Source organism: Apodemus sylvaticus, chromosome 13, assembly GCF_947179515.1.
Source record: "Apodemus sylvaticus chromosome 13, mApoSyl1.1, whole genome shotgun sequence".
NCBI lineage: Eukaryota > Metazoa > Chordata > Mammalia > Rodentia > Muridae > Apodemus > Apodemus sylvaticus.
This window is the reverse complement of record NC_067484.1, coordinates 11999888-12027650: the sequence shown is the minus strand read 5'-3', so window position 1 is coordinate 12027650 and position 27763 is coordinate 11999888. Positions and strand designations below refer to the sequence as shown.

The 27763-nt window shown below is 45.4% G+C and overlaps 1 protein-coding gene across 1 annotated transcript; it reads right to left on the bottom strand.

Moving 5' to 3' along the window:
• Window positions 1–525: 525 nt before the first annotated feature.
• Window positions 526–27763, bottom strand: Cndp1 (carnosine dipeptidase 1). The gene is made up of 11 exons (XM_052155943.1): window positions 27632–27763; window positions 24676–24825; window positions 23199–23361; window positions 21419–21507; window positions 18796–18996; window positions 15473–15557; window positions 11704–11864; window positions 9089–9253; window positions 7733–7874; window positions 1548–1695; window positions 526–622 (listed from the first exon to the last, which is right to left on the bottom strand). Exons 1-11 carry the CDS (start codon window positions 27710–27712, stop codon window positions 526–528), a joined length of 1482 nt encoding a protein of 493 aa, XP_052011903.1. The 5' UTR covers window positions 27713–27763.

The following is a 27763-nucleotide window of genomic DNA, read 5'->3' as shown; positions in this document are numbered from 1 at the left end:
AAAGAAAAAAAATCATCTTTGCACAAGGATTCCAAATGGTGTGAGGCTATGAATATTGGTCATTTAGCTTCAGAATGTTCAGGGGTCTGGAAAAAAAATAAATGAGGGAGAACTGTGCCCCAGTAACTGTTCTAAAAATGAATCCACAGGGAAATCACTCTAGCCAGTGTGGAAGCCACCACTTCCATTATTAAGGGAACAGAGGTGAAGGTAACTCTGGTCCTGAGACCCCGATCTGATGAGTGGGAACCACAGTTCTTCAGGGCCTGGAAAGTGAACTAGAGGGTTAAGCCAATGGAATTGAAAGTGACAGAATTGGTACTTTCAATTGACAGAAACTGACAGAAGAGACATCCCGCCTGAACTAATCGTCCAGGTAGCTGTGACATGTGGAAGATAAGTGACTGGGGAACTGCTAAGACATCTCCACTGTCTGTGCCTTCCAAACCTTTTATTTTCCACACTTCCTGAATTTCCCCAACTCCAGCTTTGCCCAGGGTCTGAGGAGGGAGAGCTGCCGGTGGGTCAGAACACACCGGAAGGCACCTGCTGTCCTGAATGCTGCTTTGACAACTCCAGGAAAAAGACAGCGAATAATTTCGACCCCTGTATGTAGTTCCACCTAACAAAAAATAAGAACAAGAAAACATTTCCACTTACATGAAAAAGGAAAACACTCTATCGTGTCCACAGAAAAACTGTACCTGTTATAAATCCTATCTATCTAAAGTACTTGGCATGCTTCTGAAATTCCTGGGACCAAAGTCATTCACAAAAGGAAAATGACATTATTATTAAGAAGATGATATCCAGACATGGTATAAATGACAAATCCTGGCATTTAGAAGACAGAGGTAAAAGGATCATTGCAACCTCAAAGCCAGTTTGATCTGCATAGATATTTCCAGGTCAGCCAGAGGTATAGAATGAGATTCTGTCTCAGAACAGAGAGGGAGGAAAAGAAGGAGGGAGAGTGGGTGGGTGGGGGGATGAAGAAGGAAGAGAGAAACGAGGAGGAGAAGGATGAGAGGGGAATTAGTCCTGGCCTCAAGTCCCCTTTCCTTTGTTTCTCGCCTTTGGCCATGTCAGGGTTGAAGAGTCAGACACTCATGTTTACCCCTCATTAGGAGGTTTATATAATCCAAATCCATACATTAAAGCCCTCACCGGCAACGGGACAGCGTGGGAGGGCGGGCCTTCCAGTGAGAAGATGGCTAAGTCTAAGCGATCTTAGAGGATGCCCCATAATTCCACGGGCTTGGTGAACTTATGGGGAAGAAGCCCCGGGACCCCTCCTTTGCCTCCAGCAGAACCACGCCTTCCTCCACCTCATTTCCTCTCTGTCCTCCTCAGCTTTAGTCTGGCCACGCAAGGACACACAAGGACGGCAGCGGTCTGAAAAGAGGCTTAACCTGGTGTTCCCAACCTAAGGAAATGTGGGGGATAAGCCTACGGCCTTAAAATACCAGGTCTGTTATTGTCCAGTCTCCCACAAGGCTGGCAGACAGGCCCACAGAGAGCTCCCCGCCTTCACAGGGTCCACTCACCTGTCGATCTTCTCATTCTGAGAGTGCTCCCCATCGTCCACAGCCCCCAGCGGGAGCATCATCACACTCTTTTGTGTGATACCCTGAAATATTTTGGCAATAGGAATGGTTGACCCATCCTGGATCATATCAGGATCGACTCCAAACACTAAAACACAGGCAAAAAAGGCACTAGAATAAATCATGATGAGACTCTGAGGATGATAATGTGTGTGAGTATAGTATTGTATACTTTTCTTTATTTCTCTGGAGTCTTGTCAAGTCTTGTCAACTGGCATGTAATTCACTACAAAGCCCAGACTTCTGTCACACTCAAAGTCCCGTGTGTGCCAGGTGCTGGACTTGTGTGTGGCCATACTTGGCTTAAAATTTTAATTTTGAAGCAAGGTAAAATTTTTAGAAATTGCAAACATAGTGTGCCAGGTGCTGGACTTGTGTGTGGCCATACTTGGCTTAAAATTTTAATTTTGAAGCAAGGTAAAATTTTTAGAAATTGCAAACATAGTCCACACAGCATTCCTGTACAGCACCAACTCTGATTTCCTCATATAATCATCTTATATAACTATTGTGCAACAACCAAGACTCAGAGGCTAACAGTAGTATATTTTTCTTTTATTTTCCTTTGTGTTTCTTTGTGTTTTTTTTGATTGATTTTTGTTCTTGTTCTTTGTTTTGTTTGTTTTTCTTTCTTTCTTTTTTATTTTCTATATTCTTTGTTTACATTCCAAATGCTTTCCCCTTTCCCGGTTCCCCCCTCCCCATTGGTCTCATAAGCCCTCTTCCTTCCGCCCATTTCCCAATCACCTCCTTCCCATTTCCCTGTCCTGGTACTCTCCTACAATTCTGGATCAACTCTTTTCCGAACCAGGGCCCTCTCCTTCCCTCTTCTTGGGTATCATTTGATATGCTAATTGTGTCTTGAGAATTCAGAGCTTCTGAGCTAATTAATATCCACTTATCAGTGATTGTATTCCATGTGTATTCTTTTGTGATTGGGTTACCTCACTTAAGATGATATTTTCCATTTCCAACCATTTGCCTAAGAATTTCATGAATTCATTGTTTTTAATTGCTGAGTGGTATTCCATTGTGTAAATATACCACATTTTCTGTATCCATTCCTCCATTGAGGGACATCTGGGTTCTTTCCAGCTTCTGGCTATTATAAATAAGACTGCTCTGAACATAGTGGAGCATGTGTCCTTATTGCATGCTGGGGAATCCTCTGGGTATATGCCCAGGAGTGGTATAGCAGCGACCTCCAGAAGTGTCATGTCCAGTTTCTTGAGGGAGGAACCACCAGACTGATTTCCAAAGTGGTTGTATTTATTTGTTTTTCAAGACAAGGTTTCTATTTTGCTTGCTTTGGATGGGCACCAAAAATTACATTTCTTTTAAATTTACTTTGTATCCTGATCTCTGTCTCTCCCTCAAGCCCCCTCCTCTCCTCCTCTGAGAGTGTGGAGGCCCCCCTCCAGGTATCCCCCAGCCTAGCATATCAAGTCTCTGTAAGGCTCTGTGCTTCTTCTCCCACTGAGGCCAGACAAGACAAAAGAGTGGGCGAAATGGATCCCACAGACAGGCAACAGCTTTAGAGACAGCCCACTTCCTCTAATTGTTCAGGACCCATACAAACGCTGTGTAGTACATCTGCTACATATGTTCAGGGGCAGGGGGATGCCCTAGTTCCATCTGTGATCTTTGGTTAGTGGTTCAGTGTCTGAAGGCCCTCAAGAGTCCAGGTTAGTTGATCCTGTTGGTCTTCCTGTGGAGTTCCTATCCCAGTGGGGGCCCTCAGTCCTTCCACCAACTCTTTTATAAGAGTCCCCAAGCTCCATCCTATGTTTGGCTGTGGGTCTCTGCATCTGCATCTAAGTCAGCTGCAGCACGGTGGACCCTCTCAGAGGACAGCCATGTAGGCTCATGTCTCCAAGCATAACAGAGTATCCTTAATAGTGTCAGGGATTTGTATTTGCCCATGGGATGGGTCTCTGGCTAGGCTGGTCATTGTTTGGCCCTTCTCTCAGTCTCTGCTTGCATTTCTTGTAGGCAGGACAAATTTGGGATCCAAAAATTTTGTGGGTGGGTTGATATCCCTATCGCTCCACTGGGGTTCCTGCTTGGCTATAGGAGGCAGCCTCTTCAGACTCCATATTCCCACTGCTAAGGTCACCACCCATTGGTTCTTCGGAGCCTCCCCTATGTCAGGTCTCTGGTACATCCTCAAGTTACCCCCCACCCCTGACATCTATAGATTTCCGTTCATTCTTATGGTCATCTGGCCATCTCCCTGAGATAGGGTTTCTTTATGTAGCCTTGGCTGTCCTGGAACAAGCTCTGTAGACCGCCTGGTCAATCCTTGAACTCACAGAGATCCGACTGCCTCTGCCTCAAGAGTGCTGGGATTAAAGGTGTGCACTAGCCCTGCCTGGCTTAACAGTGATAACTTTTATCTCCTAATGTTGTAAGACTTTTCCTGGTCAAAGGTGAGCAAACATTTGCTCATTCTAGCCAAGGCGCCAACACACCAGGGGGAGGGTGGGGGAGAATCCTACCCAAGTCTAGTTCGGTGCCCCAGTGAGTTCAGTTGGTGTCAGGTGCAGGAGCATGAACAACAAATGCCCCCTTACGCCAGGAATTGTTAACCATTACATCTGCTCATGGAGAAGCATGGCCTCTTACCTCCACTGTGAAGGTTTCCTTGTGGCCTGCCTTCTGCCACCTTTCTTCCTTTCACAAAGAAACATTCGTCACCCTAATACTGTGAGGGTCTTCTAATAATTACAGTTGACTTTAAGGGAGGAACTACTGTGTTGTGCATGGAGGACAAAGTTCCCCAACAAATAACTATATTCTAGACTTAGTTAACATTTCATTCATCTTTCCTTCTTCCTATTTCTGGATCTGACAGAACCCCACCAGCCTTCTGTTCTTACAAGTTTCCTCAGTATTCTCTCATCTTTCACGCCCTTGTCCCTTTTACAGGGTACTGATCAGATGTTTTACAAGGTTTTCCTTGGTTTGATATAGTATCGTGTTTTCCCATAACTGGAAGATGTTGTGCACATTTTGGCAAGATTCAAAATGATATGCTACACCTTATAGTTCTAGTTTCATTTCTGTTGTGACAATATTCCTGACAAAGACAGTTTAGGGCAAACAAGATTATTTCATCTTACAAGTCCAGACTGCAGCTCATCATTTTGGGGAAGTCAGGGCAGGAAGTTCAAACAGCTGGTTATGTCACATCATTGGGCAAGAGGTAGGAGAAGTGTATGCATTCATGCTTGCTTGGTCAGGACCCCTGCATACAAAGTGGTGCTACCCACAGTGGATTGAATCTTCCCATATCAATTAGCTTCATCAACACAATCCCCTATTCTCATTTCCACGGGGCAACCCAATCTACTGCAGTTCTGTGTTGAGACTTTCCAGGTGATGCTCAGTTGTGTCAAGTTGACAGTTAAAGTTAATCATCAGAACCATGAATTAAATGTTATGGAAGTGGAGTTTTGTTGTCGTCATCTTATGGTGACATGGATAAATGTAGCTGTCCTTACCTATCAACCTCATGTCATCATCTTTGTGTCCAGTTTTCAAGGTATCTCATGAAGTACTTGCAGCTGCTGCCCTTGGCGTTAGACAGAGATTAGCGCAACCGCCAGCTCTGAGAAAAAGTTGCCAGTGGAGTGGAAATGGCAAATAAAGAAACCAAACAAAGCACGCCACCTCCTCTTTGTAAAATTAGATCTATTTACTTATTTTATTTTATGTGCACGTGTGTCATACCTGCTCCTCTGTGTGCATGCCACAAGCATGCCTGCTCCCTACAAAGGTCAGAAGAAGGAAGGGGCTGGATCTTCTGGACTTGGAGTGACTGATGGTTGTGAACCATCGTGTGGGTGTGGGGAACTGAACCTGGGTGGCTGCAAGAGCAACAAGTGCGCAAGACACTGAGCCATCTCTGCAGCCCTATGTCCCCTCCCTTTACTCACAAAGGCAAGCGAGCATGTGGAGAGAAGCCTTGTTGTTAGTGCAGATTTGCTCTCATTGGCTAACACAATGTCTTTAGCAAATGTCTCTATAAACATCCTCTGCTACCTGACGTCTGTTGTGATGACCACAAGAAGTGCCAGGTAAGAAGTCTCCTTAACTCTATATGGTATCTGCCTTTGCTATTTCACACATGTCATTTCTCCATGGCATTCATTCCAATTGCCTTCCTGTCTCTTCCCCTTTGGCGTGTTACTAGTGAAATATCTGTTAACAATATGATCATTAGAAATGACACTATAGGAGAGAATGGCTCTCTAAATCTTAGATTTATTCTGTGTGTTTTTCAGGTCTGTGTCCCTCAATCTCAGCAGGGAGTTTGCTTCAGAAAGGTCTGGGCAAGGCTGAAGGAATGGCTCGGTGGATAAAAAGACTTACTGCCCTTTCCAGAAAATCTTGGTTCTTCATAGTACACACAAGGTCTCATTAATCATCCATTGCAGCAACTCCAATGACCTCTATGACCTCCAGGTGTTGCACAGGCAAACACTCAACACATGAAATAAAACAACTCTAAAGAATTAATAGAAAATGCCTGGGCTTCCCTATTTTGCTCAGTTCACAAGTTTGGGGGTCTCAGATCATCTTCGGTACATGCAGGAATCTGTCTAGTAAGCTATTGTTGCCATGGAAGCAGACATTGGCTATTCTGAAGGAATGGACTTGCTAGTGCGAGCAAAGGCAAGCAGGCAAAGAGAGCAAGCTTCCTTCTTCCGTGTCCTTAGTGCAGACTTCCAGCAAAAGGTGTGGCCCAGGTTAAGAGTGGATCTTCACACCTCAAAGATTCAGGTTAGAAGTGGGTCTTCCCACTCCAAATTATTTAATTAAGAAAAAAAATCCCTGACAGATATGCTCAAAGATTTAGGTTTTAGTTAATTCCAGATGTAGTCAACAACCAAGAATCGACATCACAGTAATATATCTCCATAAAGCCCTTTTGTGGGAACACCATATTTATGGTCACAGGAACTAAGCAGTCTAGTTATAGACTTAGAATGTGGTGAACTATAACCAGAGTAGCAAACCTAAGTAAGAATGGGTCCATGACTGTAAATTATTAGAGAAAATCGTATTCATTCAAAGCACAAGATGGTTATCACCTGATTTCTCTCTGTATCTTTGTCTGACTCTGTCTGTCTTTGTCTCTCTGTCTGTCTCTCTGACTCTCTGTCTCTCTATGTCTCTGTCTCTGTCTCTCTATGTCTCTGTCTCTCTGTCTCTCTGTCCTCTCTCTCTCTCTCCCTCTCTTCCTCTCTCTCTCTCTCTCTCTCTCTCTCTCTCTCTCTCTCTCTCTCTCACACACACACACACACACACACACACTACCAAGCAGTGCTCTCAGGAGACAACTACCTTTACATGTTTGGGTCTCATTTTTTAATTCCTGCTTCATACTGCCCAGAGGCCATCATAGCTTGTTCCTTTCTATGACCAAGAAGAGATGCTCATAGGGACGGATCTTTCCACTGGACTATAGTTTCTCCATTTATAATCCCTAAGTGTCTACCATGCTGTTAAAGAGATATTTTTTATGTGTTGGCCAACATGTCTGTAAGTTTTCCTTCAGGAGAGTATTAAGTTTTCCTAATCTATCATTTTGCTTAAAGACTTTAATTTGAACCCTGGCTTTTCTGTTTAGTAGCTAAGTGCTTGTGATTGTTAATCGTCATTGTTAGTTTGATTGGATTTAGAATCACCTAGAAGGCCGAGGCACAGTTCTATGCCCATCAGGGAGTGTCTCCAAAGAGAATTAATTGGGAGGGAGAAGAGCCACCCTGAATGAGGGAGATGGCAGTCCATGGGCTGGGGCAATGGACTAGACAAAATGTAGTAACCATTCTGAAGACCAATAGCTCTCCAGGAATCTTCCAGGCCTACTGCATCAAGTTAGCACCCAACCTCACAGACCAAGAAGCTATCTCACAGTGGAATGCAGCCATTGTTGGATACCCAGGCTGTCTCAGGAAAAGCAGTTAGATAAACTCCTGTTTAATACATACTCATTCTAGTGCTTCTGTCCCGCTAGAAAACTGTAATCAGTGGCACCACAGATAAAGAAGACAGTTGATATTTGAGTTTTAAGTGTTTTGGCCCCGCTGAAAATAGGTAAATAAAAATATAAGTCCCACCTGTTTTGATGGCTCTGTGTGCTGCAAGGTACTGAGTGTCATTGATGTTTGCAGTCCATGGGTGGAGTCCTAGTACCATAGAAACAGCCATCTTGTTGAAACTATTCCTTTTAGAGAACACAGCTTCCAGATGCTGGGCCACCTAGAAGGTAACACAGTCAATGGTATTTGCTCATGCAGAGTGTATAGTTTTCCACCCAGAAACCAGTGGAAACCTTGATCTGCCAAGTTTGAGCATTGTGAGTTCTTAGTTATGCCACTGGGTGCATGACAGTGAACAGAAGCTTCCAAGGCTTTGGGCTTTACCCAGAGGGGAAACATAGGCTCTAATTACCCCTCCACCCATGTGCCTTCACAGTCCCCCATCTGTAGTGGCAGCTTAGTGATGTTTGCTGCAAAGTATGAAACACAAAAAAATACAGTTCCTCCATTGTACTAGTGATCTAGTAGCACTCTAGTGAATATTTGAGGGACATTGCACATCCTGGGAAATTCTGCAAAATGGAAGCAATTCTAAGATAAACAGTAAAGGAGGCATTTCAACAATCTGCTCCACTCCTTTCCAATGGCTAACCAGGAACTCCTCACAGGAGGCTCCAGCCTCCAAATGACTGCTTCCATTTCATTCCTTCAGCTAGAATTCATTAGCCCCAAGGTGCTGGGGATGTAGCCACAAATGAGACAGGGAAGGGCCTGCCCAATATAATGTGTATTATAAGATAAAGCAGCAGTGCTTCCAAAAGGAAGAAAGGCAGCAGGAGGGAAGGGAAGATGGATGAGGAAAGGAGACTTTTAGAACGCAATTGAGCCCAAGACCAAAACAGAGGATTGACAAGGCCAGAGACCAAGGAGAGCATTGAGAGATGTCCTGAGCTCCCTTATTCAAAAGTCTACTCCCTGTTAAAACAACTGGAGGTAAATTAATAATGGGCTGGTAATGCAGATGGATCACTCCTTCCAGATAGTGCTTCCCTTACAATGGCTCTTTCAACAAGCTGATTTCAAACATCATGGGTAAGAAATGCGTGGGCCTCTGAGTTTCTGGCTCCAGCCAAGCGTAGTCATCTGCCCACTCCATCTATGTGTAAAACCAATCTTCCTTTTATAGCTACCGTCTAATTTTTACAAATTTCCCATCACTGCACCTCCAAATGGCTAGTTCTCTGACCTCTGTAATTGCAAGTGTAATTGAGGGAAGAGGTTTGCACCAAGTAAGACTGATGGGGGTCTCTTGTCATTTGTTTCATTCTTTGTATTGGAAAAAAAAATGAAACTTCAGTGATAATCACAGAATTGCTTAGTTTGCCACAGTGTATGGAACCCAGAACTGTTGGACCTAGTGACAAAACTTCTTACCTGTGTCTCTACCATAGATGGAGTCATGGAAGGGACTAGACGGATTGAAAATTTTCCAAGGACTCGGCCGGGAATGACTGTTTTAGTTCCAGGCTTGTCAAAGGCACCCTCGATGCCATGGATGGAGAGAGACGGATACCTCCACAGGTGCATCAGGAGCTCCTCCTAAACCATGCAGAGAACAAGTGACTAAAGCTCCGTTGAGGGCTGGAACTGTAGCCCAGGTGGGCAGAGTGCTTGCCTAGCACGCACAAAGCTCAATTTAGTCCCCATCACCACATAATCTGGGCCTGGTGGAAGATGCCTTTACTGTTAGCATTTGGGAGACGGAGGCAACAAAGTCAGGAGTTCAAGGTTATGCTTGGCTCCTTAGTGAGTGTGAGACCAGCTTCAGCTAGAAGAGATCATACTCCAAAATCAAAAAGCAAGTCAGGGGTGGCTGCACACACATTTAACCCCATCACAGAAACAAACAGGCAGATCTTTGTAAGTTCAAGGCCAGCCTAGTCTACATAGTGAGTTTCAGGCCAACCAGGGAAATATAATGAGACCTATTCTCAAAATAGATAGATGATAGATAGAGAGTTGAGAGATAGATAGTCAGCTAGAGAACAGATAGATGGAAGGAATGAGTAGAGGTATAGCTCAAGAGCAGAGTACTTACTTAACATGCACAAAGCCCTAGGGCCATTCCCCTAGCACTGCAAATAAAACAAATCTCAGCTGAATTAAGTTGCTGGTGTCTCTAACATCTATGCTCCTGAGACCCACTCACAAGTTAATTAGAATCGAGTTAGCTATATCGGGGCTAATGATATAGTCAGACTAATAATATCAGCATAGGAGGCTTCTTGTCTTCCGCTGCCTCAGGCTGTGCATGCCGCCGCCACGAAGAACTGCCCGTCGGGAACGGGTTCGGAAATTGAATCCAGGGTCAATGAGAATACTGGGTGGGTACAAGCACTTGCCATGGAGCCTGACAACCTGAATTTGATCCCCAGAATCCAAGTGCAACAGTCAGTTGTGGAGGCACGCATCTGTAATCCTGGCACTCCTTCCATAGGAAGAGAGGTGGAGATGTGAGCACACAGGCTAGCCAGCCTGGGGTGTGAAGAGTGGGAGAGCCAAGATCCCTCCTTGGTGAGGTGAAAGGAGAGAACCAACGCCTGGACGTTATCCTCTGGCTCCATGTGTGTCACACAAACACACCATATATCATCATCATCATCATCATCATTGGAAAAAAGTTTAAAAAGAAACTGGATCCAATTATAAATTTCTAACCAGTGCTGTACTGACAATGAAAGTCCTAAATTTTATTCATCAGAGCTCCTTAAATAAGTCTTCAGTGTTCGAGCCAATTTCATTCTAGTGTAGTTTCACAAATGCAGTCTGTGGGAAGAAATGCACACACAGAAAACACTAGCACTTACAATCAGCATGGATTTGTCCTCTCTGGGCAGTTCCTAGGGAATCAAACACAGCTACCAACATCTTAGCAGGAAACTATCTTTCTAAGATTTAATTTTGCTAGTGTGTGTGTGTGTGTGTGTGTGTGAATTGTATGAGTGTATATATGTGTGTGTGAATTATATGAGTATGTGTATGTGCATGTGTGTGTGTGTGTGTGTGTGTGTGCGCGCGCGCGCGCGCGCGCGCATGTGTGGGTGCAGGTATAGTGAGTTCTATGCATATGTATGTAGTACCGTGCCTAAAGAGGCAGGAACAGGATGTCAGAGGCCATAGAACTAGAGTTACAGGTAGTTGTGAGCCAACCAGCATTCAGGCTGCAGTCTGAACTCAAGTCCTCTGCAAGATCAATACATGCTCTTGGGCTGGAGAGATGGCTCAGCAGTAAAGAGCACTGACTGCTCTTCCAGAGGTCCTGAGTTCAAATCCCAGCAATCACATGGTGTCTCACAACCATCTATAATAGGGATCTGACGCCCTCTTCTGGTGTGTCTGAAGACAGCTACTGTGTACCTACATACATGAAATAAACAAATAAATCCTAAAAAAGGAAAAAAATACATGCTCTTAATCATTAAGTGAATCTCTTCGGCCCTCAGCAGGCAATATAGTCTTTTAAAAAATATAGTCTTTTAAAAAATAGGAGAAAGCGAACAAACAGGAACTTTAAATTCTTTGGGGATTTCTGCTCTGAGTTCTAAGTATCTTCACAGCCCTGGGAACGGAATGTTATGGTTTCCCCATTGGCCCTGAAGGGTCTTGGTAACGCCTGAGAAAGTGAACGATTACAGGTGTTGGAGCTGATGTTTCAGACAGTGGCTCCCAATTTTTGAACATTCAGAAAGTTCGGCTTCCTGACGGAAAGTGGAATGGGATTTAAATTAATAAACTGCTGTGGGAAGACACTGCTGCCGAGCGAGTCATTATTCATGGTTAGATGCAGACGCCTGTACCAACTGCTCCCTAGGACAACTGATCCAGACCAGAGGAAAGTGGCCGTGAATGTCAAAACCTGCCTGCGATTTAACCTTTGCCTGTGCACTACGATGCACAGACCCACACTGTGTGGTGCTCATTAGACACTTGGAATACAGGATTTGGAAGCAGCATCCTCGTTTGGATTGTGCGTGCAGCTATGGTTATACCTTGGTATCAAACAGAAATTTCTCAACTTGGTTGCTCTTCCGGTATTCTTCTAGGTCCAGATCAATGTTTTCATACATTGTCTTTTCCTCCTCTGTAATAGGAGCCACTTGATCATAGATTCCAGGAATTAGGATGTGGCCTGATGAATCTACCAGGCTACCTACAGAGAGATGCAGAGATTACAAATGTACCAATGTTGAGGTCCCGGAGCAAGGCCAGATAAGACCCCACCCCACCCCGCCCCCGTCCTCGGTGGCAAAAGCAGTCCCATGACTGCTTCTGTCCCCTGGCCAGATGGCAGACAGTTCCATTGGCAACAGATCCATTTAACCAAGAGGTTGTAGTACCAAGAAGGAAGTGGTCGTAAGGCAGGCTCAGCCTGCGTCAGATTGCTCCAACGGCTACCTAGCCAAGGCAGAGTGAGACATGGTTCTGCATCTTTGATAGCACAAACAAGCCTCGTGCTTATCTTATCCCAAGTTAAGAAATGATAGTTATAAATTATTAAATATACACAAGTGCATATATTTTGCACACACATTCCTACAAACTCGTACAAGAAACTGAAACTTCCCAAAATCTTTTCTCAGATTTCCTTTACACACACACACACACACACACACACACACACACACACACACACACACGATGGAGGGAGTAGAGATAAGATGTCCTAGGTGGACTATGCTGGGGTTTGAACATAACTAGATTTCTTGGCACACACTGGATTTTAAAATTGTAATATTTGCTCTGCGCCACCATCTTCTCCACTAGCAGACGAGAGACATGCCTGCGAGCACACACGTTATACACGTTATGTATAACGAGTCATGCGCCTGCGAGCATACATGTTATACACGTTATGTATACCGAGTCATGCACGTTAACTGAGGAAAGATGCTTTACCCATCTTCTCTTCCCTTGAAGTTTACTCATGTGAAATCTGGTTAAGGACATCCACAGAGGTCCCCCCAGGAGCCGTGGAATGTTCACATCTGCTATTTAGAAGTAATTCACATCTTGCATTGGGGAAACTATATCAATATTTACCACTGGAACATTTGCTCCATCGTGAGGTCGTCCCCACTTCCTGCTCACTTTCCATGGACATTATGATCCTGAGACCTTTGGAAAGTACACAGAGGGGAAAGGAGCGACCGTGGAAGCCCCCACCGGAAACATCATCACTGCTCCCAGGAGTACCTTAGAATTTTGACATTCTAAATGATAGTAGATATTAGGTATCAATAATGCCTTTGGCAACTAGGCATGGTGGCTCACACCTCCCTGTAAACTCAGTACTTGGAAGGGGAAGTCAAGATGATTTGAGATCTCATGGTCAATCTGGTCTCAAAAGATGAGAAAAATAGGGCTGGGGCTAGGGTTCAGTTATTACAGTGCTTTGTCCAGCGTTTCTGAAGCTCTGGGCTCCATTTCTAGCATTTCCTGAGCCATGCATAGCAGTGAATGCCCATCATCCCACTCTCTAGAAGGAGGTCCCAAAGGAAAAAGTTTGCTTAAAGAACACAGCGCCAGATGTGGCAAACTGAGATATTGTGCAACTTTTGAACCTTAAAAAAGAAATCCACCAAGTGTGGCTATACCCTTGTGAGGGTCCCCCACGAGGACTATGGAAGAGGCTCCTACAAGTGAGGCCCCTCAAGTTTCAGTTTTCCTAGCTTCCTGGGGGACTCTACTTAGGCAGCCTTGGTACTGACAAGAGCTACCAGATAGGTCAAGCCTGGGAAAATTGGATCTCTGAGAACACCTCTGTTTGCACAGGCTAGTCAGCCTGCAGGAGGTCAGGAGCAGAGGTCTGGTGAACTGCAGTCAGCAAACACATTGGCATCTCTGTGCCAATCAACCTTGGAAAGTGATGCCAAGTAGCGTTCAGATATTTGGCACTATCATTTCTGGAGCCCTTGGTAAGATAAGAACTGTTTTTTTTTTCTCACCAGGGCAGACCAGTAATCATCTCTGGATCCTCCGTACATATGTATCCTCAAAATAACACGTGCTGGCTAGTTTTATGTTAACAACTATGGTCATGTGAGAAGAGAGATGCTCAATTAAGAAAATGCCTAAATAAAGCAAGCTACAGACAAGCTAATGGGACATCTTCTTAATTGGCGATTGACGTGGGAGGGCTCATTCCATGGTAGGTGGGGCCACCCCTGGGCTGAGTGTCCTGGCTGCTATGAGAAATCAGGCTAAGCAAGCCATGAAGAGCAAGCCAGTAAGCAGCACCTTCCATGGCCTCTGCATCAGCTCCAGTTTCCTGCCCTGTTTGAGTCTCTGTCCTAACTTCCTTCAACGATGAACAGTGATGTGGAAGTATAAATCAAATAAACCTTTTCTTTCCCCAAGTTGCTTTTGGTCATGGTGTTTCATGGCAGCAATAGTAACCCTCAGAAAACTTCCTAGGTGAACAGGTAAATGATGCCCACTTGCACCTGGGAAAACCCAAAAATAAATAATTTAAGGAATTTGCTGAATTTCATGCAGCTGATCTGTGGCAATGCCTGACCACAGCTAGTCACTCCCACCAAGAACCTACACGATCCCAGGGTACTGAGGGCTGGGCTGTCATGGGTACCATTTATGACACAGAGGCTCCTGGGACAGGGCTTCACTCATGACATCACTTAACTCTGTTCTGATTGTTGTCACTTGCTCATTTATCTGCAGTCAGAAAGTCCTCCTTTGTATTGATGACATTGTCCTCTGGCACATTCTCTGTACACAATGCACACCCTCACACATAGGTACACACATACCCATACACTCACCATACCATACCCAAAACACACACACACACACACACACACACACACACACACACACACACACACACAGGCAGAGGGAGTGGAGATAAGATAATGCCATTGAAAATGACATCTGTACTTCAGCTGGCTTGGGGCTGTCATTCCTGTCCCCTTGCTCTAGAAGTATTGGAGGGAGTCAGGGATGGCTCCTATAACTTCTTCCAGTCTCTACATCCCCTTATATTTGTGCATGGCCAGATGTGTCATAACACCCAATAAAAGAAGGGGGCTGCAGAGATGGACCAGGTAGTAAATACTTGTCATAGACGCATGGAGACTTGCATTTGATAACTTAGACCCTTGTTAAAAAAAATACGGACACTGTGCCAGAGGATATGGCACACACCTTTAATTTTAAAAAAAATCAAGAAGCCCAGGCAGACAGATCTCTATGAGTCTAAGGTCAGTCTGGTCTCCACAGCAAGCTTCAGGCTAGCCAAGGCTGAAAAGTGAGACCCAGTCTCAGAAGATAAAAATCTGGGCACAGTGACATGCAGATACAAATTCAGCTCTGGGGATGCAGAGATAAAAGTCTCTTGTATCCCAGTCAGATTAGCCTACGTGGTAAGCTCTGCATTCCAATATCTCAATACCAAAAAGGGCAACACCTGAGAAATGAGGAGTGACACCCAGGACTGACCTCTGCCCTCCACATGCATGCCACACACATGTATTGCACACACTTGTGTGCCTGCCCATAGATACATGTATACAAAATAAACAACTTTTTAAAAACAAGTAAATAAATAGGAAGTAAGTACAAGTAGAGCTATCAGTTCATGATAAGAAAGAACGCACAGCATGGGCTTCAAAGCCTGGAGAGCGAGCGCAAGGGAGGAAAGAAAGGTTGAGCACATCGTTTTTCTATTGCTGTAGACGTTTCCAGAGATGACCCAGAAACCAAGGAGAGCAAACAGAACTGATGTGCAGAGTACGTTACTACCTAGAAGAGCAATCAAGTCAGCCATTGGTTCGTTGAGGATGCCACCAAAGGTTCCTGAATGGAAATCTTGATCTCTACACTTCACCTGTAAAGTAGATCAGAGAGAATAAACTTACCCATGATGTGGTTCCTTTGCACACAGTGAAAGATATGCCTAGTAGTTCTCTCTCTCTCTCTCTCTCTCTCTCTCTCTCTCTCTCTCTCTCTGTCCTAGTCCCTGCCCCACTGTGTGTGTGTGTGTGTGTGTATGTGTGTGTGTGTTGAGTATGGTATGGTGAGTGTATGGGTATGTGTGTACCTATGTATGAGGGTGTGCATTGTGTACAGAGAATTGTGCCAGAGAACAATGTCACCAAGTGTCTCCCTTCATGCTCCCCACTTTATTTCCTTGAGGTAGAATCTCTCACTGAACCTGAAGTTCACAGATTTGCCTACAGCAGCTGGCCAATCCCACAATGCTAGGGTTAGAGACACCCATGGTCATATCTGGCTTTACATGGATAATGGATAATTCAGACCCTAATGCGTGCACAGCAAGTACTCTTACCCACAGTCATTTCCCCAGTTTCTTCTCTCCCTAATTTTCCTCTCACAGTTCTTTTCTGCCTGTCTCCTCTACAGCTTCCTCCATGACTGATTTTGTCGCAGAAGCTTGGAGTAGCTCACGCAGTGTCATTTTCCATCTTCTACCTCTCAGTTGTCATCCTCTGAACCTTTTGTCTAAACCCAGACCTAAAACTGCACTTGCTCAGAGTGTAAGCCGCTAGACCATGCTTCCAGTTTCTGAAGACCTGGTGCAGAATTCAGCATCTACAGTTACTTCAGTATGGCTGAACCAATGGTTACCACATCAGTTTTAAGTATCTGGTCCCTTTCCTTCTGCCATTCCTGCCCAGCAGTCTTTCTCTGCTCTCACACACCCTTTGTGGAAGACAAGTTTCCCATTTGGTCACTTTGGAGTGAGGGTTCACTTTCTTAGGCACCTGGACTGACTAAATCATGCTGGGTTGGCAGTCTCGCATCTGAAATCCCGAGCTAACTGTCCTGCTCCTTGATCCTCATTAGGATGTCTAGTTCCTTGGTCCTTCCAAGATTTACCAAGCTCTTAACCTTTGGTTTTGTTTTCCTCCATTTGTGCTCATTACCTCCAGCATTCTGTTGTCTCCACTGGGATACATTTTCTGCACTCTCTACCTCACAGCGACCCTCCCGGAGCTCTCAGCCTTGGACACAGAGCATGGGTGTCCATCTACATGGACACATGAGGCCATGCCTGTCATACTGCCTGATGCCAAGTGCTCTAGTTGGGTCTCTTTCTCACGGCTACACCCATGGCCTTCAGTTTGCTCTGTGTGAATCTCCTTCCTCCTCAGCAGGGGAAAAGAGGCCAACAGCAAAACAAGATGCTCTGCCCACTTCACTCTCCATCTACCTGACACTTTCTCAAGAGAGGCCAATTCCTTCCCTTCACTAGATTCCATCCCTCCCCACCTCCTCCCGCCTCTGTTCTTCCTTTCCCCTGCCTTGGGAAGCTCCCTGGTATCTAGTCTGCGCTCCTTCTGGCAATGGCCCCATTGCTGCTTCTCACAGCCAGCTTTGTTGACAAACACTTCTACCAGGCATCGCAGCTGCTGCTTCCTGTTTCCCAGCATTCCCTCATCATCTCTCTCAGTACCTCTATCTCTTCACAGTGAATTCTCTGTTAGCTGAGGCTGACTTACTCAGTCATATACCCCTGGAATTCACATCAGCACATCTAACAGAGAACATGCTGGGTTTTTTTTTCTGTTTGTTTGTTGTTTGTTGTTTGTTTGTTTGTTTGTTTGTTTTGCGACAGGGTTTCTCTATGTAGCCCTGGCTGTCCTGGCTGTCACTCTGTAGGCCAGGCTGGCCTCGAACTCAGAAATCTGCCTGCCCCTGCCTCCCGAGTGCTGGGATTACAGGCTTGCACCAACACCGCCCAGCAACATGCTGTTTTCTTTTCCTCTTTTTCTTTAGTCCTCTCCTCTCCACTCCTCCTCTTCCACCTCCTCCATTGTCCCCTCTCTCTTTTCTCTCCCTCTTTCACTCTGTCATGAACTACTGGGATGGAGGTCCCATGCACACTGGACAACCAAGCGCTTCTCCATGAACTATATCCCCAAGCACTGCTTTCTCAATTGTAAAAATGCATATTCTCATTTCAAAAAAAATAAAAATCATAAAGATTGAAGATATTTGAATCTTGTTTAAACCCTTTCTATTTTATTTTGTTTTGTTTTTTCAATACAGGGTCGCACCATATATTCCTGGGTATCCTGGAACTCCCTGTGTAGACCAGGCCTGCCTTGAACCCACAGAGATCTGCCTGCCTCTCCTCTCTTCCTGAGTGCTGGGGTAAAGATGTGTGCTACCACGCCTAGCCAGTTCATAAATCTCTTAAGTCATCTAACTCTCATACGTGCCTATTCTTGGATATTTCTATCAGGTTCACTAAAGCCTTTTATGTGAGAAAACTAAAGCGGCTAACTAATGACCCACCAGGAGGGACTTTGTACTATAAATTGTATGTGCTGTCGCAGGTCACCTGAATTACTGAAAGCAATTTAAAAGGTTGAATAATCTTGGGGTGGGGTAAGAGGATTGTGCTAGCTAACTTTAGAGATAGGAAACTAAAGCTCAGATGTAAAGACATCCACCCAAGGCTGTGGTGTGTCACAAAACAATGCCTCCAATGCTGTCAGCCTTCTGTTACCTCTTGACCATAGATAGCACTATGGTCCCTGCCACCAAGGCCTGCAGGCACACAACAGGGGATGTTACAAAATGCTACCCTATGGCTGGAAAGATGGCTCAGCGGTTAAGATCACTGTCTGCTCTTCAGAAGGTCCTGAGTTCAAATCCCAGCAACCACATGGTGCCTCACAACTATCCGTAATGAGATCCGATGCCCTCTTCTGGTGTGTTGAAAACAGCTGTAGTGTACTTACATATAATAAATAAATAAATAAATAAATAAATCTTTAAAAAAAAAGGAAAAAGAAAACAAAATGCTAGCCTAGCTTCTGACTAGGTAGTCATCTTGGTAGGTATTACTCCTGCCTTCATATCCTATACCCACAGTTCTGAGAGAAACCTCTAGGACTCTAGAGCAAATACACTTAGCATACTCACTCTAAGATTTCAGGAGTTTGTGAACCACACCCTCAAACCCCAAGACTGGTGACCTCCCAAGCTGTGAGCCCCAAGTGAGAACATCCTGATTTTTTTCTTCAAGATCCTCTAAAATTCCCCTATCCTGTCCACAGTTCCAGTCTCCCTCCACGGCTGGCGCCTGCTGGTACCTCCACAGTGAAGCAGCAGTTCCCCCGGGTTCCGTACGTGAGTGCAGGTTTCCTCTGGCTGAGCCACAGGTTGTCTGAAATCACAATGTAGTCTACCCTGGAGAAGAAGTGGTCCTTCTCTCTTTCGACAAGTTCCTCCAGGCCAACAGAACCAGCTTCTTCCATCCCTTCCAGGATAAACTTGATGTTCACGGGAAGATCCTGGATTAACAACAGAACAAAGACTGTACAATATGCTCAAGCAAGGTTTTATTTATAAGTTTGTATTGATACAGATACATGAAACAGTCATGTGTACTCAACGCGTGGACTGTTCCCCTCCAAGCAGCCCTGATTACAGCAGCACAGCCGACAGGATCTCACGTGGGGCTTTGATTTAACGCTGGGACAGAACTTGGAACAGAGACCCTAAAGATGGCAGCCTCCATCCTGCAAAGCTTGACTGTGGTTCAAGAAGTTGGGGTGGAAGGGTGGGACAGGAAGGGATGGGACAGAGACATTCTTTCCTATAAAAGAAAGGGACTCTGTGTGTGTGTGTGTGTACAGGTGTCAGGTGTATGCACATGTGGGTACATGCATGTGGAGGCCAGAGGTCTATGTCTAGTGTGTTCTTCAGTTAGTCTCCACCTTAATTTCTAAGACAATTTTTGAAAAACAATTTTCAAGTTTTTCCTCACTGAATCCTGAGCTCACCTGTTTGGCTATACTGACGGGCCAGGGAGTTGGGAGATGTTCTTCGTCCCCAAGCACTGGGGCTACAGGCATGAACACCTGGCCTTTTACATGGGTCCTTTGGATTTGAATTTGAATTGTCATGCTTGCACGACACGTACTTTACTTTTTTTTTTAAAGATGTATTTATTTTATAAATATGTAAGTACACTGTAGCTGTCTTCAGACACACCAGAAGAGGGCATCAGATCTTGTTATGGATGGTTGTGAGCAACCATGTGGTTGCTGGGATATGAACTCAGGACATTCAGAAAAGCAGTCGGTGCTCTTAACCACTGAACCATCTCACCAGCTCTGACTACTTTACTAAGTGCATGATCTCCCCAGTTCCCCTAAAGAGTGTGTTTGAAGAAAGGTTCAATTTCCAATTACTCTTTGGTTTCCATCATTCTGGGCATGGTAAAGGGGAATTCTTTCCTTTGAAAGAAGGCTAGGCCTCAGGATAAGTTTTCGTTCAAGAATGTAACTTTTCAAATGTATTCAATCTGCTTTGGGTTTACTCAAAGTCTTTAATCTTTCAGCACAATGGATCTTAGTGTTTTTCTATCCAAACTTGGGATGGCTGCCTTTAAAGTTTTGATCCCTTTTGTCTGACTAACTTGCGCATCTTTGAGAGCCAAGGTGAGAGATTAGGGGTTTTCTCCCAGAGCACAGAGAAGGCTTTGGAAAACTCTCACAATCACGTGCTAAGGCACAACATAGTGTTAGGGAGTGTGTCGGGTTCCTCGTGGGTTTTGTCATAGGCTGTGTGTGTATACATGCACATGTGTGTGCAGATTCACTCAACCCTGCATGCTTGTGTGGAGAACAGAGGTCAACATCGAGTCTTTCTACCTTTTGCTATCTTAGTTTTTTGAAAGAGCCTCTCACTGAACTGTTACCCAGTCTGGCTGGCCAGCAAGCTCCCAGGCTCTACCTGTCTCCAGGACCCTGGTACTGGATTGATAGAACATGTCACCTCATCCAGCATTTTACAGTGAGTGCTAGGGATCTGAAGTCCTGGAGTGAAGTAGTCACTGAACCATCTCCCCAGCACTGGGTTCTGTTTTTTCATGTGTGTGTATATGTGTGTGGATGTGTGGTACAGGGCATGCACACGCTACAGCACACACGTAAAAGATGCGGTTTTCTCCTTGCACTTTGTGGGTCCTAGAGATCAAAACCAGGCGTGGCAGCAAGTGCCTTTCCTTGCTGAGCTCCGTGCTGGTTTTGAGTGGCGGATGCTGCAGGCTGGAATCCCTGCTTCTAGGATGATTGCCCTCTGGCTTTACAATCTGAGTAAGATCTCTGAGTTTCCCCAGGTTTTACTTTTCTCTCTAAAATGGTTAAGGCGTGATACGCACTTAGGGTTGAAGGGGCTTAAAAAGAGAGGATGGGGGTTAAGGGAGTGTGGCACGGCAGTGTGGGGGAAGGGGGTGCCCAGGCAGACCCCTGTGTGTGTGAGGGACCACACACACACACACAGGCAAGGTATAGAATAGAGTTTATTCAGAGTAGGGGATGGGAGTTAGTGGTAGAGAAAAGCAGAGAGAGAGAGAGAGAGAGAGAGAGAGAGAGAGAGAGAGTAGAGAAGTGGAGTGGAGGCCGGCCATGACCACGTGGGGGGGGGAGAGCCCAAGGGGCAGAGAGGCGAGAGTATGTGGGAGAGCAGAGAGAGCAAAGAGGGAGAGGAGGGGCAAGTAGCCCCTTTTATAGTGGGCCAGATCTCTGGGGCAGGGCATACTTGGCTATTGCCAGGTAGGTGTGGGGTGGAGCTTAGACAGAATACCAACAAGGGTTACTGTGGGAAGTGAGCAGGCCTCTGAGGCTGGGGTAAGAACTCCACGCGAGTTTGACTGTGCTTGCCTCACAGCCGCTGTCCTCTCCCAAGCAAAGCTGGCCACCTACATACCTGCTGCAGAGCTCTAAAGGTGCTCACGGCATTAATCCAAGCCAAGACAGGGCCTTTGTTGTCTGTCGCTCCCCGTCCATACAGTTTCCCTTTCAAAGTGGAAGAAGAAAAATTTCAAAATGGTATAGGGATGTCTGCCAAGTTTTTTGGTTTTTGGTTTGGTTTGGTTTGGTTTTTTGTTTTTGGTTTGGTTTGGTTTGGTTTTTTGAGACAGGGTTTCTCTGTGTAGCCCTGGCTGTCCTGGAACTCACTCTGTAGACCAGGCTGGGCTAGAAATCAGAAATCCACCTGCCTCTGCCTCCCAGAGTGCTGTGATTACAGGCGTGCGCCACCAGCTGATGTCTGCCAAGTTATGTAAGCTATAGGAACTCAGATTCTGAGAGAAAAGACAATCCGTACATGTGTTAGAAATTTCTACAAACTCAAGTGACTGAACTTTGTGATTATGGTTAGTTACAACATTGCAGACCAAAGTCAAACATTCTGGGATATTTTTAGTCCTCTTGGGACCCGCCCATTTTCTTTTCACCCCTGTGTCTGACCTGAACATCCTATGAACTTCAAAGCTTGGGGAATGTATGCTGAGTAGACCCCAAGGTTGGTCTCTGGCCATGTATCTGTCAGAAGTGATGCCTTTCTTTGTTCTCAGACAACCACTTCTATAGTAGAGCATGTTCTTTGGAAAACTGTGAATCTGCTTCCCTGGGCCATGGTCATTCATATTTAGCTCCAGAATAAACTATCCTCCAAAAAGATTTTTATTTTATTTTATTTTACTTTATTTTATTTTATAAGTGTGGATGTTGTTTTGCCAGTTTGAGACACTGTCTAAAAAAAAAAAAAAACCAGCAAAACAAACAAAAGAAGCGTAAAGCATAAATCCTTATATACAAACAGGGTGCTCAACAGCGGTCACGCAGGACAAGCTGGTTTGAGCACGCCCCACTAGTCTTAGGAGAACTCGGCTGTTTTGTCCAAGTTCCTTGATATCCCGGGAGTTTGCCGCTGAGCAGCACCCAGCATAGCCTCTCATGCTGAGATCTGTCTGCTGGAAGAATGATGAACTAGCGATGTGTGTCTATCTCTATTGACTTTTCTTCTTCCTTTCTTTACAAAATACAAATTAGATATATTTTAAAAATTGTGATCTAGACACCTATTCTCACTGGCCTAGGATTCCATCCCACAGGTCACAAAGACCCAGGGTTACGGTTCCTTCCACAAATGGAAGAAAAGAAACTTCTTTGACATGAAGACAGGATTTCTCTAATCCTCTCTCTGTATAGTGTGTGTGTGTGTGTGTGTGTGTGTGTGTGTGTGTGTGTGTGTGTGATCAAATCTAGAATCTAGGACCTGGAGTACGTAGGTCAGGCACTTTACTACTATATCTCTGGCCCTTTTTTTTTTCCCACTTTTTTGTTTTGTTTTGTTTTGTTTTGTTCAAGACAGGGTTTCTCTGGGTAGCCCTGGCTGTCCTGGAACTCACTCTGTAGACCAGGCTGGCCTTGAACTCAGAAATCTGCCTGCCTCTGCCTCCTAAGTACTGGGATTAAAGGCGTGCGCCACCACTGCCCAGCTTTTGAGATATGCTCTTGATCAGTTGTCCAGACTGGTCTCAAATTCACTTTGAAGCACAGGTGTAGGTTGAAACTATGATTCTTTCTCCAGCCTCCTGAGTATAGTCCTGAACCACCAGACCTAGTTCTGCTCATAGCTAAAGACTGGGACAGCCTTTGACTTGACCACAGAAGGCTCCACCTAGGGACCGGGTGACACTGACCGTCCACCTCCGTCAGTGTGTAGGGGTGTGTGAGCCACCCATCATCCTTCTGAGCTGGCTGCACATCCAGGTGCCCATAGAAGCATACGGTGGGCTTCTTGGGATCATTTCCCAGCTCGGCCAGTATGATAGGAGGTATGGGAAGACTCTGACCATCAGGCATCTGTGGGACAGTGGATCACAACATTAAAACAAACACAAAACTCAAAGAGAACATACTCTCTCTTCTAAAACATCCAAAAACAGAGTCCTGTCTACTCAATCCTTGAGTTGCTGTAAAGCTTACGTCATTTTTTCTGAACATCACTTTCCCCATCTTTGAAGTGCATGCAATGGCTGGCTATGTAGTGCATGCCTTTATTCCTAGATCTAAAGAGACAAAGCAGCCAGATCCCTATGCCTTTGTACCAGCCTGGTCTACAAAGAGTTAGTTCTAGGCCAGCCAAGGCCACATGGTGAGAGTCTGTCCCAAACAAACAAACAAACAAACAAACCCACGCAACAAAATGTATTCCATGATATCCCTCCAATAACTAGCATTACTGGAATGTAAATTACCGTATTTCATTATAAATATTGGAATTATGATAATCAGTAATTATTCGATGCCAAATTGTATATAGTTGTTTGGAAATATTCTTCAAGAACTCAGATCTCAAATGGCTTAAAGCAGCAGATTTTCCAAATCCTGGAAATCTAATCTTGATGATTCTAAAGTTCTCAGTGCTAAAGGAAGAGACAGTGGAAACTTTAATGCAGAGCTGCCAGGGAAGAAGGGCAGGCAGTTCTCAGCAACGGTCCTGTGCTGGCGGCTGTCTTCATAGCAGCCTGATACAAGCTAGAGTCATCTAAAAGGAGGGAATGTGAATTCCTCTCTAAGACCCCCACTGTGAGTGAGGTCTGGTCGTCCTAGGTACTATAAGAAAGCAGGCTGAGCAAGCCCTGAAATCTAGTCGGTAAACAGCACCCTTCCATGGCTTCTGCTTCAGCATCTGCCTCCAGGCTTCAGTCCTGTTTGAGTTCCTGTCCCGACTTCCTTCAATGATGAACAGTGATATGCAAGTGTAAACCAAATAAACGCTTTTCTTCCAGAGCTGCTTTTTGGTCATGGTGTTTCTTTGCAGCAATGGAAACCCTAACTAGGAAGGTTCCAGGTAAAGAGCACACTCTGCAAACGGTGCTGTCAGGGTCCCGCCTGTGCATGCAAGGAAAGGCAAGGGCAAAGTGCCTGGAGAACTAGAGGGGCAGGTCTTCCGAAAACAGACTGACCCGCACTCATGGCCTTCACTTTCATCTTCTGGTCATAGTCCTGCTGTGGACAGCACAGTCTCATTTTAGACTAGAGAGAATGTTCCATTCTTATGGGCAACCTGGACTCTGTGGAGATTGCAGTGGGGGTCTGAGTAAGTGCTTCTCTTGGCACCACCTAAGGAAGATAGCCATAGAAGTCTCCTGAGCTGGAAAGAGACCCTGGTACCTGCTGACAACCCAAGTCTGCGGAATCCACCCTAGCTCCCAGCTTCCGGAGTTTGTCTGCAGCCAAGGCCATCATCCGGAAGAGCTCCTGTCTGAGACGAGGCACAGGCTGCACAGAATCACTCTCAATGGCCACCCATTCCTTCAGGGTCTGTGAGGAAATACGAGTGTGTTATCAGGTAGGTCACAAGAGCCCTTGTCCTGTTGGGTAGGGGCTGATGAGAGCCAACCCCCTAAACGCTCCTCAGTTCTTGAAATCCTGAAGATTAGTTTAAAAACTCAGGGATCCTCAACAGCAAGTGTCAGAGCGAGGCAGCATTTCGGCTGTGTGTGAGAGCCCTAATTCAGTCCCTCAGCGGTGGCTTTCTAAAACATTAGCTGGCCAGTGTGGTGCATGCTTGTGATCCTAGAACAGGGAAGGCAAAGACAGGCAGATTCTGGAGGCTCAATAGCTATCCAGCCGAGACTGTTTGATAAGTCAGGAAGACCCTGGTTTCAAAAAAAGAAACAAACAACAACAACAACAACAACAACAAAATAACAAAGTGGACAGCACCTGAGGAGATCACGAAATGTTGACCATTGGCTTATACATACATACACAGACACACAAACACACACACCACACACACACACACCAAACACATACCACACACACCACACACATGCGTGCGCGCACACACACATACACACACAGACACACAAACACATACACCCACACAAACACATACACCCACACAAACACATACACTGACAAACACACACCACGCACACCACACGCGCACGCACACACACATACACCCACAGACACACAAACACATACACCCACACAAACACATACATAAACACACACCATGCACACCACACACACACACAGACACACAGACACACAAACACATATACAAACACACACCACACATACCACACACCACATGCACATACACACACAGACACACAAACACATACACACACACAAACACATATACAAACACATGCCACACACCACATACCACACACCACACACACATACACACATAGACACACAAACACACACACACACAAACACATATACAAACACACATCACACATACCACATACCACACACACATACACACATAGACACACAAACACATACACACACACAAACACATATACAAACACACACCACACATACCACACACCACATGCACATACACACACATACACACACAGACACACAAACACATATACACACAAACACATACACAAACACACAGCACACACAGCACACACACACACACACACACACACACACACACATTCTTGATAGATGAGCTTGGGGTTTAATTAAAAACCTGGAAACCAAAAGCATCTGATACCAAAGATGTGGTAGGGTAGGTTGAAAGAATGCAGTCAGCCCTTTGCTATGTGTTTGATCTTCTGGTCAGGATGTGAACTCATCAAGGTATGAGTTTAGTTCTCCAACCCACCTCAGCCTGGAGCATTACATGACTTTGAGAACTCCTTAGCAAACATTTACTAAGGTCACCCACCAGTGGAGTAATTCATAATCATCACTCATGGTCCAGTGTTGGAACCTGAATTGCTTAAGTCAAAAAAAAAATTTTTGGAGTGGGGGGGGTATTATGTAAACCAGAATGACTGAAAACTTGTGAGAGTCCTTTTATCTCTGCCTTCCAGGTGCTAGGACCACAGGCATGCGCCCACATGCCTAGCAGAACACTGTTGATAATGGGAAAATGGCATCAATTTAGGACGGCTGATCTTGACTCTGCTTCTTACTTGTTTGTTTCTCTTCCCTGATTATAGCAATTACATTTTTATCATTAGGGAACTTATTTAGGGAACATTAGGTTTTACCCAGAGTCACCACCATCACCACTCTACAGTAGAGAATGGCAAGTCTGAGGAGGCTAGAAGACAGGATGTTCTGACAGAAAGCCCACACCCAGCTCAGCTCCCACGAGACACCATACTGCAGCTGACTCTGGAGATTCTGCTTGCATTCCAGAAATCCAGGTGGTCTTTCTGTCAGGTGACCATTGCAGAGGAGGAAGGGTTACAACGGAGGCCATGCTTAGGAACATTGGCCTGGGGAGTCAACTTTGTGCCTTTGCTTAAAGCACAAAGGTTTCATCTCTGTTTGCATGACAATATTCTTAATATTGGATGATGGAGGCAACCATTGGTATTCAGGGGTAGAACATGAAGTCTAGTGCGACCCAAAGGAGGTCCTAGATGCATGAAAGTGGCGTGGAAGTCAAGTACAGTGGTGCACACCTACAATCCTGGCACCTGAGAGGCAGAGGCAGGAGGAGCAGGAATCCAAGGTTAACCTCTACCAGGTGTTGAGTTCAGGATAGCCTGAGCTACATGTGGCCCTGTGGGAAAACTGTGGTCACGGGCCCAGGTGTCAATGGAAGGCACAAGAGCCTGTGGAGAGGGGAGAGGAAAGTTGCCCAGTGAGACACAGGGCCCGCACCTACTACATCTCTCCTACTGCTCCCCTCCTCTTTTTGCTCCCAAGGACTCTTTCTGTTCTTAGTCCCCTGTCTTCTCCTCCCCTACACATTCACCCCACATCCTGGTAACCACACTGGTGTTAGGAATGAAGCAAGAACTATCAACGTTGTCACTGAAGTGTAAAAGATTCTTCTGCTCCATCTAGGTGTCTCTGGGAACCAAGGAATATTGTCAGCGGGCTAAGATGGACTAGCATAACCATGATCTCCACAGAGGTGCTGTGGACACCAGCCAGGGACAGAGTGTTTTTCTAGAACCCAGGACTAAGGGATCTCTGCCACAAATCTAATGAGCCCTGCTATTTTATCCTAGTAAGAAGTTATCACCATTTTGAATGGAATCCTATCTCTGGGCACAACATTTCACATCCCAGTAAATTGCTGCCACCAGGTTCTGAAGGGAACAAGCAGGGCATCACGTGTGGCTTCTCCTACCTGCACAAATTCATCCTGGTGGAGGTCTATGTGCTGGAAGAGCTTCTCCAGAAGCCCAGAGTGTGGAGATAAGGAGACCATTCCCTGCTCCAGCCGCAGCAGCCGTGCAGAGAGAGACGAAGCCTGCGATTG